Source organism: Oncorhynchus masou, chromosome 15 (genome assembly GCF_036934945.1).
Source record: "Oncorhynchus masou masou isolate Uvic2021 chromosome 15, UVic_Omas_1.1, whole genome shotgun sequence".
NCBI classification, from domain to species: Eukaryota; Metazoa; Chordata; class Actinopteri; order Salmoniformes; family Salmonidae; genus Oncorhynchus; species Oncorhynchus masou.
The window spans coordinates 55,707,168-55,720,621 of record NC_088226.1 but is presented as its reverse complement, the minus strand read 5'-3'; the positions used below and the strand labels follow the sequence as shown (position 1 = coordinate 55,720,621).

Sequence of the window (13,454 nt, the reverse complement as noted above, 5' to 3'; positions counted from 1 at the left end):
CCATACCCAAGAAGGCTGTAATAGTTGTCAAAGGTGCTTCAACAAAGTACTGAGTAAAGGGTCTGAATACTTATGTAAATGTGATATTTCAGTTGTTGTTTTTCAAAGTAAATTTGCAAACATTTCTAAAAATCTGTTTTTGCTTTGTCATTATGGGGTATGGTGTGTAGATCGATGAGGGGAAAAATGATTTCATCAATTTTAGAATAAGGCTGTAACTTAAAAAAATGTGGAAAAAGTCAAGGGGTCTGAATAGTTTCAGAATGCACTGTATGTTCCACTGATGATGATACTGAAGATCTACTGTAGCTTTGGACTGGATATAGCCCTACTACTGCAGAGACACATCACTACTATGAGTGCTGTATGGCTCAGTTCCACTGACTTAATTTACATTCTGTACATTATTAGGGTATCATGCTTCCCACATATACATGTATTATGTCTGCACACTTTTTTGAAACAATAATGTGAAAGTGAAACAGAAATAGTTTGCATTCCAGGCAAAGTCATGCATACATATGAGCAACAAAAAGAAAGGGGTACTTGATGCAGCAACGTGCATGATTAGTTAATTGATTGATTTCTTTATTTCAGTGTATTTCACACACACACATTCCCACTATCCTTATTTGACAACAATCTTGTTTTTTTGCAGTGTAGAATTTACTCATGCAGCTGATTGATTAAATGGAGCAATGCATCGTCACCACTGCTGTATTCTAATAAAGTTGATCCAGGTGACACCATGTGGACAAGAAAGATAATTGCACGTTTTTGGGATGTACTGTACTTCATAGACATCCTAACATTGCACCTATCTGACAGAAAGGGTGAGCGCTTGGTTTCAACCCTATTGCCTTTATTTAACTGATAGTGTCAGTTCATTGATAACATTAAAGAAGTAGCCTTACATCATGCAATGGTATATTTAAACAATGTACAGTACCAGTCAAAAGTTTGGACACAGCTACTCATTCAAGGGTTTTTCTTTATTTTTTACTATTTTCTACATTGTAGAATAATAGTGAAGACATCAAAACTATGAAATAACACATATGGAATCATGTATATATTTATGTATATTTATATTTATCATGTATATATATATTTTATATTTGAGCTTCTTCAAAGTAGCCACCCTTTGCCTTGATGACAGCTTTGCACACTCTTGGCATTCTCTCAACCAGCTTCACGAGTTACTCTCCTGGTGGAAATCTGTCCTTTAGTCTGATGAGTTCAAATTTGAGATTTTTGGTTCCAACCCGCCGTGTCTTTGTGAGACGCAGAGTAGGTGAACAGATGATCTCCGCATGTGTGGTTCCCATCGCAAATCATGGATGTGAAGGTGTCATGGTGTGCTTTGCTGGTGACATTGTCTGTGATTTATTTAGAATTCAATGCACACTTAACCAGCCTGGCTACCATAGCATTCTACAGTGTTACTCCATCCCATCTGGTTTGTGCTTAGTGGGACTATCATTTGTTTTTCAACAGGACAATGACCCAACACACCTCCAGGCTGTGTAAGGGCTATTTGACCAAGAAAGAGAGTGATGGAGTGCTGCATCAGATGACCTTTCCTCCACAATCACTTGACCTTAACCCACATTAGATGGTTTGGTTGAGTTGGGGTGAAGTGATGTGTTGGAGTGAAGGAAAAGCAGGAAGGAAAAGCAGCCAACAAGTGCTCAGCATATGTGGAAACTCCTTCAAGACTTTTGGAAAGGTATTCCAAGTGAAGCTGGTTGAGAGAATGCTAAGAGTGTGCAAAGCTGTCATCAAGGATAGCGACTTTGAAGAATCTAAAATATATTTTGATTAGTTTAACACTTTATTGTTTACTACATTATTCCATATGTGTTATTTCATTAGTGTTGATGTCTTCACTATTATTCTACAATGTAGAATACAGTAAAAATAAAGAAAAACCCTTGAATGAGTAGCTGTGTCCAAACTTTTGACTGGTGCTGTAGTTAAACAGGTGTGTCTTTCTTGAGTATGTCACACACACACACACACTTACTAGCACTATTTTAGAAAAGCATGATTTGCTGAACTATCACATATGTTCATACAGTATTCCAGTTTAAATGCATAAATTAATGCAGATTTTATTGTTTTCACAACATGCCTTAACATAACCTTATTCTGACGTCATCAACCTCCTCACCTGTGTGGATGGACTCCACTCAATACACAGAGTGGGGCGGAGCAAGTAGAGGGCAACAAAGCCAAGTTGAACCATAGGTAATCAGGCATAGTAGAACAGTAGGGTAGGCTGCTATGCAATAGCAAGAGATTGCAGACAGAGGCAGGTGCAACATCCATGAAATACCAGATGATTTGTTCTGGGATTAATCATTGATAATGCCTTGTATTGGCTACCTCATTCCATTTTCCACAGATAGGGAGGATAGGTTGGGCAGCTCCCCTGGGCTGTACCTCATACTGCCTGAGCTGAGCTTCCTCTTCCATGTACTCATCCCTGACTTTGGGTTATCACTATTATCACCTAATTTACTCTATTTGGCAGAAAGAAGACTTTCCTTTTACTGTCCATTCACTATATCGTTCTCACTTCCCCTCCCTTTCTCAACAGTGGCTTACCACACCTTGTTCCCATGGCAATGTGGAGCTCAGGCAATCTTAATATCTGATACCTGTTGGAGAGTGCATGAATGTCCTGACTAACCGGTTCTGCCTGCTGAGACAAAAGATTGACTGACTTACATAAAGTTGGATAGGGAGAGGAGTGACAAATACCTGTTGTGCCATTAATTTCACACCAAAAACACTTTTAGAATGATTCATATGTCTATTGACACTGTAATTATACATAAGAAATGTTCGTTAGAAATAGGAAAAGTATGAGTAACCTACTCCAGCACAGTCTGAAAGTATTTATTCTAGGCTATGTGCCTGAGGGACTTCTCAATTTGGTGTTCTCAACTGACTGAGAGTGTTTCATCAAACTACATACTCTGCATATTCTACGGAACCCGTAGACCTATTCACGGATCTGCTTACTTGTTTTAGATGAAAAGCTATTGAAACCTGGAAATAGTCTGTCATGCTTCAACAGAAAATTCATGCAGTTAAAATAAATATATTAGAGACACGGGAAGAATGGATCGGGCACAACGAAAGTCTTGTGTAGGCCTATCTGCTTTACAAGGCGTGTGACACATTGAAGGTAAATCGTTTTGATTAAAACATATGACTTATTTGTTTTTAATAACTTCCATGTTTGTTCGTGACAAGAATTGTCATAGGGTTTCTAACTGGAAAGTTAATTGTGATTTAACGACCATGATAAAAAAGGCAATAAAAAGTAGAGTAAAATCAATCTGTGTCTGATGATTGAGACTCATTTGTGTTTCAATGGTATGAAGAAGCAGTTTAAGAAACATTATGCAATGATCACGTTTCTGATTCTGAGGGAAAAAACACCACTCATAATTTCCTGGTGCGCAGGTGAATGACTATATTCGGTGCACATGTCTGCCAACTTTATAGGGTTTAGCCTGAGAAATATAGTATGCCTATTTATAAACACATCTATTTATCTACCTATTTTAGTGAGTTTGACATGGCGTGCTGGCAATGGTGCCGTCGGACCTGCGTTTGTTTCCTGGACAATGAAGAGAGGCAGACTATTGCTATTGACAAGGAGATTCAGAGGATTCTTCGAAAGCAGAAGAAGAGAGAACGCAGAGAAATCAAAGTTCTTTTACTCGGTTAGTATCTTCTGTCTTCCTTTCTATGGACTTGAAATCTGTTATGTTTATTATAGCCCACAGAACGGTCATTGCTCACCAGTATCATTGCTGTCATCACAAAATGTGAAGTTTTTATTCCTTCACTCTTTGGTCTAAGAACGTATTATTGTTGAATAAGGACAGACAAAATGAACAGGAAGTTGAAGCCTTCTTTTCACCCATTTAAACCCATGATGAGAACAGCCAAATTAGGCATTTAACTACAAAAACAAACAATGTTTTGAGAAAGAATGTATTATATTAGATAGCCTACTGAGGACACCAGGAATGGGAGTACAACATCCATTTAGTGGGTAGGAATACATGAGGTGTACACTTAGACCTAGATTTAATCAGATGAAGTGTTAACCTGCGATAGAAGACACCTGCATAGCTGATGTTTTCAGGAAGGTCACTCAGGTGAGTACTGACTTGTATCACACAAGTCAGTATTAGACAACCATCCATGTCTGAGGATGTCTGGAGATGACTTGGGAACTGGCCACAAGTGGCAACAGTGAGCAGTGTTACCTTAAAGTTGGCTTTGGTTTTGCTAGGGCGCAAATGTTGTATGTTCAAATCCAGCAATAGAAAGTTGTTTTAAACTATTTGAGTTTTAAGCCTATTCCCAACCTTAACCCTTACCTTAACCATAGTCAATGCCTAACCTTAAGAATTCTGAGTTAATGCCTAAACTTAAGAATTTGGAGTTAATGCCTAAATGTAACTTTGGAATCATACAGAGAAGTAACCAAACACTTCGAAATTTGAAGTTTGGAACATCTTCGAAATCTTACATTTGAGAAATATTCTTCTTACCAAACCACATGACCTTTGTTTTTGAGGTGTTCAGAACAAGGTTAAGGGTAGAGAAAGCTTGTTGGACACTAAGAATGCTTTGTTGTAGAGCATTTAATACAAAATCTGGGGAGGAACCAGCTGAGTATAAGACTGTCATCTGCATATAAATGGATGAGAGAGCATCCTACTGCCTGAGCTATGTTGTTGATGTAAATTGAAAAGAGTGTGGGGCCTAGGATCGAGCCTTGGGGTACTCCCTTGTTGACAGGCAGTGGCTGAGACAGCAGATCTTCTGACTTTATGCATTGCACTCTTTTAGAGAGGTAGTTAGTAAACCAGGCCAAAGACCCCTCAGAGACACCAATACTCCTTAGCTGGCCCACAAGAATGGAATGGTCTACTGTAGCAAAAGCTTTGACCATGTCAATAAAACTAGCACCACAGTATTGCTTAGAATCAAGGGCAGTAGTGACATCATTGAGGACCTTTAAGGTTGCAGTGACACATCCATAACCTGAGCGGAAACAGATTGCATACCCGAGAGAATACTATAGACATGAAGAAAGCCAGTCAGTTGTTTATTGACAAGTTTTTCCAACACTTTTGATAAACAGGGCAAAAGAGAAATAGGCCTATAACAGTTAGGATCAGCTTGATCTCCCCTTTTAAATTAAGGATGAACCACGGCTTCCTTCCAGGCAATGGGAACCTCCACAGAAAGGAGAGATAGGCTTGGCGGTGATAGGGGCAGAAACCTTAAAAAAGAAAGGGTCTAAACCATCTGACCCAGATGTTTTTTTGTAGTCAAGTTTAAGGAGCTCCTTCAGCACCTCGGACTCAGTGACTGCCTGCAGGGAGAAACCTTGTAGCAGGGCAGGGGAAAAACTGTCATACTCGTCACCAAACCCACTGGCTACAGGTTATCTACAAGTCTCTGCTAGGTAAAGCCCTGCCTTATCTCAGCTCACTGGCCACCATAGCAGCACCCACTCGTAGCACGCGCTCCAGTAGGTATATCTCACTGGTCACCCCCAAAGCCAATTCCTCATTTGGTCGTCTTTACTTCCAGTTCTCTGCTGCCCATGACTGGAAAGAATTGTAAAAATCTCTGAAGCTGGAGACTCACATCTCCCTCACTAGCTTTAAGCACCAGCTGTCAGAGCAGCTTACAGATCACTGCACCTGTACATAGCCCATCTGTAAACAGCCCATCTACCTACCTACCTCATCCCCATACTGGTATTTATTTATTTTGCTCCTTTGCACCCCAGTATCTCTACCTGCCCATTCATCTTCTGCCGATCTACCATTCCAGTGTTTAATTTCTATATTGTAATTACTTCACCACCAATGCCTATTTATTTCCTTAACTTACCTCATTTGCACTCACTGTATATAGACTTTTTGTTTTCTTTTGTTCTACTGTATTATTGACTGTATGTTTTGTTTATTCCATGTGTAACTCTGTGTTGTTGTATGTGTCGAATTGCTTCGCTTTATCTTGGCCAGGTCGCAGTTGTAAATGAGAACTTGTTCTCAACTAGCCTACCTGGTTAAATAAAGGTGACATAAATAAATAAAAAAAGCGGAAAAGAGGTAAAGCATCAGGAATAGTAGCATTAGAAGGGGTAGGAGATGAGGAAATGTTGGACGGGCAAGGAGGCATGGCTGAGTCAAATAGGAATCCTGACTTAATGAAGTGGTGATTAAAGAGCTCAGCCATGTGCTTCTTGTCAGTAACAACCACATAATCAACAATAAAGGACATGGGCAGGTGTCTTCTTGGGGTTAGACCCACAAAGAGAGAACTGCTCCTTAAAGTAAATAACTTTGGCCTTCCGGATAGCCTGAGTGCACTTATTTCTCATTTGCCTGAACGATAGCCAGTTAGCCTGAGTTTGCGTGTGCCGAGCCTTTCGCCAAATGCAATTTTTGAGGTGGAGTAACTCTGCAAGATCACGGTCTAACCAGGGGCTGAACCTGTTTTTAATTCTCATTTTCTTAATGGGGGCGTGTTTGTTAACAATACCACTGAATATATATATATTTTAAAGGTCCAAGCGTCCTCGACAGAGGGAATCAAGCTAATTCTATACCATTTTACAGAGGCAAGTTTATGAAGGCAGGCTTGCTCATTAAAGTTTTTTAGCAAGCGTCTATGACAAATCAGGACAGGTCGTTTCACTGAGCAGCTATTTCTAACACAGGCTGTAAAACAGTGATCACTAAGGTCATTGCAGAAACCTATCAGGATTATTTGTGAGGATAACATAGGCTGCATGGGATTTCCATAGACATTAAAATCCGGGGGATTTCTCATAATGCGAATCGGCGTAGCCAATGGCAAATGTCCTCTTTAAATATAATAATGAATAGATATTCCCCAGCAAACCAGGAACATTCCCAGAACATTAGCTAAGATTCCTATTATATTCAAGTTATCTAACATTAAGATTATAACATCCCAAAAAACATTCAGAGAATTCAGAGAATGTTTTTGATCAAATCTATTTATTTATCAAAAATGTTTTATATGAAATATCATTGGAATGTTATTGTAACATTCACAAAAATGTTGTAACAACCACCACAGATAATTCCACAAAAGGGAGATCTTTTGTTGTTGTTGTATAAAACATCTGCCTGATGTTGAACGTTCCTATAACACATTTAATCTGTTCATTAAATGTTCCCGGAATGTGTCATTAGGTTGTGGAAACAGTCTGGTGGGAACACTGTGGTAACATCACAAAAGATATGTTACCAAAACGTTGAGAAACAGACGCCTCACAAGTCCTCAACTGGCAGCTTCATTAAATAGCACCCGCAAAAAAACAGTCTCAACGTCAACAGTGAAGAGGCGACTCCGGGATGCTGGCCTTCTAGGCAGAGTTCCTCTGTTCAGTGTCTGTCTTCTTTTGCCCATCTTAATATTTTATTTTTATTGGCCAGTCTGAGATATGGCTTTTTATTTGCAACTCTGCCTTGAAGGCCAGCATCCCGGAGTCACCTCTTCACTGTTGCCATTGAGACGGTTGTTTTGCGGGTATTATTTAATGAAGCTGCCAGTTTCACTGTTTTTTTGTTTGTTTATTTTACCTTTATTTAGCTAGGCAAGTCAGTTAAGAACAAATTCTTATTTTTCAATGACAGCCTAGGAACAGTGGGTTAACTGCCTTGTTCAGGGGCAGAACGGCAAATGTTGTACCTTATCAGCTCAGGGATTCAATCTTGCAACCTTTCGGTTACTAGTCTGCTCTAACCACTAGGCTACCTGCATTGAGACAGGTGTTTTGCGGGTACTATTTCATGAAGCTGCCAGTTGAGGACTTTTGAGGTGTCTGTTTCTAAAACTAGACACTGATGTACTTGTCCTCTTGCTCAGTTGTGCACCGGGGCCTCCCACTCCTCTTTCTATTCTGGTTAGGGCCCTTTTGCGCTGTTCTGTGAAGGGAGTAGTACACAGCGTTGCACGAGATCTTCAGTTTCTTGGCAATTTCTCGCATAGAATAGCCTTCATTTCTCAGAACAAGAATAGACTGACGAGTTTCAGAAGAAAGTTATTTGTTTCTGGCCATTTTGAGCCTGTAATCGAACCCACAAATGAGATGATAAACGTGGATTAGCTAACACAATGTGCTATTGGAACACAGGAGTGATGGATGCTGATAAAGGAGCCTCTGTACGCCTATGAAGATAATCCCTAAAAAAATCTGCTGTTTCCAGCAGATGTTTCCAGCTACAATAGTCAATTACAACAATAGTCATTTACAACATTACCAATGTAATGATACATCTTATGTTATTTTAATGGACAAAAAATGTGCTTTTCATTTAAAAACAAGGACATTTCTAAGTGAACGGTAGCCTTTGAACGGAAGTGCAATTAGTTTGTGGGAACAGTGTGGGTACATTAACATTTTGTGTTTAGGTTCCCAAAACACAAAATATGCTCAGTTGTGATGACATTCATACAATGATTAAGTTATGTTACACAGGACATTGCCTTTAATGTTGTAAGAATGAAATAGGTCAGTTTTCATGATGTTCATTGCATAGTTGTTTTAGGTTTAACATAATATTCCATTGATGTTCACACAATATTAATTTTACCTTGTATTGGATGTCCTCAGAACATTTCAAGAACATTTAGAAAATGTCATATTTAAGTTTTACTTAATATTACCACAACATGAAAATCATCCCCATTATGTTTCTCTCCAAATGTAATGGCAATATGCATTTGAGGACTGTGTTGTAGGTGATATAGAGACACAATGCTTTTTAATTTCATTCATAGGACATTTTAACAGCATTTAATCATATAAACACAACCATGTTTTATGTTGATAATCTGCACATGTAGGGTTTGAACCTGCAATGTTTGGATCCTATGCCAGGTCTTTTATCCTTTCCACCACCAGGGAATCTCTCTTTCCTTATATTTTGTCAGTATATACAGTACATTATGAAAGTATTCAGAGCCCTTGACTTTTTCCACAGTTACAGCCTTATTCGAAAATGTATTCAATTGTTTTTTTCCTCGTCAATCTACACACAATACCCCATAATGACAAAGTAAAGCAGGTTTATAGAAATGTTTTTTTTTTAAATAAACAAAGAAAAAAATTGAAATATCACGTATACATAAGTATTCAGACCCTTTACTCTGCACTTTGTTGAAGCACCTTTGGCAGTGATTACAGCCTCGCATTCTTTGGTATGATGCTACAAGCTTTGCACATCTGAATTTGGGGAGTTTCTCCCATTCTTCTCTGCTGATCCTCTCAAGCTCTGTCAGGTTAGATGAGGAGTGTAGCTGCACAGCTATTTTCAGATCTCTCCAGAGATGTTTAATTGGTTTCAAGTCCGGGCTCTGGCTGGGCCACTCAAGGGCATTCAGAGAAATGTCCTGAAGTCAGTCCTATGTTGTCTTGGCTGAGAGCTTAGAGTCGTTGTCCTTTTGGAAGGTGAACCTTCACCCTAGTCTGAGGTCCTGAGCGCTCTGGAGCAGGTTATCATCACGGATAACGCTGTACTTTGCTCTGTTCATCTTTCCTTCAGCCTGACTAGTCTCCCAGTCCTTGCTGTTGAAAAACATCTCTACAGCATAATGTTGCCACCACCATGCGTCACCGTAGGGATGGTGTCTAGTTTCCTCCAGAAGTGACGCTAGGCGTTCAGGCCAAAGAGTGCAATCTTGGTTTTAATCAGACCAGAGAATCGTGTTTCTCATGGTCTGAGAGTCCTTTAGGTGCCTTTTGGCAAACTCCAAGCGGGCTGTTGTGCCTTTTACTGAGGAATGTCTCCCCCCCCCCCCACCTCCGATTGCTCAGTTTGGCCGGGCGGCCAGCTCTTGGAAGAGTCTTAGTGGTTCCAAACTTCTTCAATTTAAGAATGATGGAGGACACTGTGTTTTGGGGGACCTTCAATGCTGCAGAGATGTTTTGGAACCCTTCCCCAGATCTGTGCTTTGACACAATTCTGCCTCAGTGCTCTACTGACAATGCCTTCGATCACATGGCTCAGTTTTTGCTCTGACATGCACTGTCAACTGTGGGACCGTATATAGACAGGTGTGTGCCTTTCCAAACCATGTCCAATCAATTGAATTTATCACAGGTGGATTCCAATCAAATTGTAGAAGCATCTCTTCATTGATGTCAGAAGGTGAATTCACCAATTTGTAAGTCGCTCTGGATAAGAGCGTCTGCTAAATGACTTAAATGTAAATGTAAATGTAAATCTCAAGGATGATCAATGGAAACAGGATGCACCTGAGATCAATTTTGAGTCTCATAGCAAAGGGTCTGAATACTTCTGTAAATACAGTACATGTTTTGCATTTATAATACATTTACTGAATAAAAAAGGTTTTGCTTCATCATTATGGGGTACTGTGTGTAGATTGATGAGAAGAAACATGTATTTAATCCACGTTAGAATAAGTCTGTAACATAACAACATTTGGAAAAAGTCAAGCGGTCTGAATACTTTCCGTATGGCAGTATGGCCAATCAGGAATTCCATGCTTCCTTTTTAGCCTTAGACAGAGTAACTAACCCAGGGAAATACTGGCAACAAAATCCTCTTTATATGCTGCGTACTTCTGGGCCCATATTTACAAGGTATCTTGTAAATTAGTACTAATATAGGATCTCTTTTGCTATTTAGATCCTGGAAAATGAGACAGGAGGGACCATATCAAGCATTGCAATTTCAGTTTAATCATTTACATTTACATTTAAGTCATTTAGCAGACGCTCTTATCCAGAGCGACTTACAAATTGGTGAATTCACCTTCTGACATCCAGTGGAACAGCCACTTTACAATAGTGCATCTAAGTCATTAAGGGGGGGGGGGTGAGAAGGATTACTTATCCTATCCTAGGTATTCCTTGAAGAGGTGGGGTTTCAGGTGTCTCCGGAAGGTGGTGATTGACTCCGCTGTCCTGGCGTCGTGAGGGAGTTTGTTCCACCATTGGGGGGCCAGAGCAGCGAACAGTTTTGACTGGGCTGAGCGGGAACTGTACTTCCTCAATGGTAGGGAGGCGAGCAGGCCAGAGGAGGATGAACGCAGTGCCCTTGCTTGGGTGTAGGGCCTGATCAGAGCCTGGAGGTACTGCGGTGCCGTTCCCCTCACAGCTCCGTAGGCAAGCACCATGGTCTTGTAGCGGATGCGAGCTTCAACTGGAAGCCAGTGGAGAGAGCGGAGGAGCGGGGTGACGTGAGAGAACTTGGGAAGGTTGAACACCAGACGGGCTGCGGCGTTCTGGATGAGTTGTAGGGGTTTAATGGCACAGGCAGGGAGCCCAGCCAACAGCGAGTTGCAGTAATCCAGACGGGAGATGACAAGTGCCTGGATTAGGACCTGCGCCGCTTCCTGGGTGAGGCAGGGTCGTACTCTGCGGATGTTGTAGAGCATGAACCTACAGGAACGGGCCACCGCCATGATGTTGGTTGAGAACGACAGGGTGTTGTCCAGGATCACGCCAAGGTTCTTAGCGCTCTGGGAGGAGGACACAATGGAGTTGTCAACCGTGATGGCGAGATCATGGAACGGGCAGTCCTTCCCCGGGAGGAAGAGCAGCTCCGTCTTGCCGAGGTTCAGCTTGAGGTGGTGATCCGTCATCCACACTGATATGTCTGCCAGACATGCAGAGATGCGATTCGCCACCTGGTCATCAGAAGGGGGAAAGGAGAAGATTAATTGTGTGTCGTCTGCATAGCAATGATAGGAGAGACCATGTGAGGTTATGACAGAGCCAAGTGACTTGGTGTATAGCGAGAATAGGAGAGGGCCTAGAACAGAGCCCTGGGGGACACCAGTGGTGAGAGCGCGTGGCGAGGAGACAGATTCTCGCCACGCCACCTGGTAGGAGCGACCTGTCAGGTAGGACGCAATCCAAGCGTGGGCCGCGCCGGAGATGCCCAACTCGGAGAGGGTGGAGAGGAGGATCTGATGGTTCACAGTATCGAAGGCAGCCGATAGGTCTAGAAGGATGAGAGCAGAGGAGAGAGAGTTAGCTTTAGCAGTGCGGAGCGCCTCCGTGATGCAGAGAAGAGCAGTCTCAGTTGAATGACTAGTCTTGAAACCTGACTGATTTGGATCAAGAAGGTCATTCTGAGAGAGATAGAGGAGAGCTGGCCAAGGACGGCACGTTCAAGAGTTTTGGAGAGAAAAGAAAGAAGGGATACTGGTCTGTAGTTGTTGACATCGGAGGGATCGAGTGTAGGTTTCTTCAGAAGGGGTGCAACTCTCGCTCTCTTGAAGACGGAAGGGACGTAGCCAGCGGTCAGGGATGAGTTGATGAGCGAGGTGAGGTAAGGGAGAAGGTCCCCGGAAATGGTCTGGAGGAGAGAGGAGGGGATAGGGTCGAGCGGGCAGGTTGTTGGGCGGCCGGCCGTCACAAGAAGCGAGATTTCATCTGGAGAGAGAGGGGAGAAAGAGGTCAGAGCACAGGGTAGGGCAGTGTGAGCAGAACCAGCGGTGTCGTTTGACTTAGCAAACGAGGATCGGATGTCGTCGACCTTCTTTTCAAAATGGTTGACGAAGTCATCTGCAGAGAGGGAGGAGGGGGGGAGGGGAGGAGGATTCAGAAGGGAGGAGAAGGTGGCAAAGAGCTTCCTAGGGTTAGAGGCAGATGCTTGGAATTTAGAGTGGTAGAAAGTGGCTTTAGCAGCAGAGACAGAGGAGGAAAATGTAGAGAGGAGGGAGTGAAAGGATGCCAGGTCCGCAGGGAGGCGGGTTTTCCTCCATTTCCGCTCGGCTGCCCGGAGCTCTGTTCTGTGAGCTCGCAATGAGTCATCGAGCCACGGAGCGGGAGGGGAGGACCGAGCCGGCCTGGAGGATAGGGGACATAGAGAGTCAAAGGATGCAGAAAGGGAAGAGAGGAGGGTTGAGGAGGCAGAGTCAGGAGAAAGGTTGGAGAAGGTATGAGCAGAGGGAAGAGATGAAAGGATGGAAGAGGAAAGAGTAGCGGGGGAGAGAGAGCGAAGGTTGGGACGGCGCGATACCATCCGAGTAGGGGCAGTGTGGGAAGTGTTGGATGAGAGCGAGAGGGAAAAGGATACAAGGTAGTGGTCGGAGACTTGGAGGGGAGTTGCAGTGAGGTTAGTGGAAGAACAGCATCTAGTAAAGATGAGGTCGAGCGTATTGCCTGCCTTGTGAGTAGGGGGAAGGTGAGAGGGTGAGGTCAAAAGAGGAGAGGAGTGGAAAGAAGGAGGCAGAGAGGAATGAGTCAAAGGTAGACGTGGGGAGGTTAAAGTCGCCCAGGACTGTGAGAGGTGAGCCGTCCTCAGGAAAGGAGCTTATCAAGGCATCAAGCTCATTGATGAACTCTCCGAGGGAACCTGGAGGGCGATAAATGATAAGAATGTTAAGCTTGAAAG

At 42.5% G+C, this 13,454-nt stretch overlaps 1 protein-coding gene across 2 annotated transcripts in view; it reads left to right on the top strand.

Annotated features, from left to right (window-relative positions):
• The first annotated feature begins 2,753 nt into the window (after positions 1-2,753).
• Positions 2,754-13,454, top strand: part of LOC135556497 (guanine nucleotide-binding protein subunit alpha-11-like) — a 34,603-nt gene continuing 23,902 nt past the window's right edge. Inside the window, exons 1-2 of one of the 2 annotated variants that reach the window (XM_064989744.1) lie at positions 2,754-3,196; positions 3,583-3,740. In XM_064989744.1, coding sequence (XP_064845816.1) covers positions 3,593-3,740 — 148 coding nt within the window. In that variant the 5' untranslated portion in view covers positions 2,754-3,196; positions 3,583-3,592. Of the gene's footprint in view, positions 3,197-3,480; positions 3,741-13,454 lie in introns of those variants that run through there. The other variant, XM_064989743.1, reaches the window with a different exon arrangement.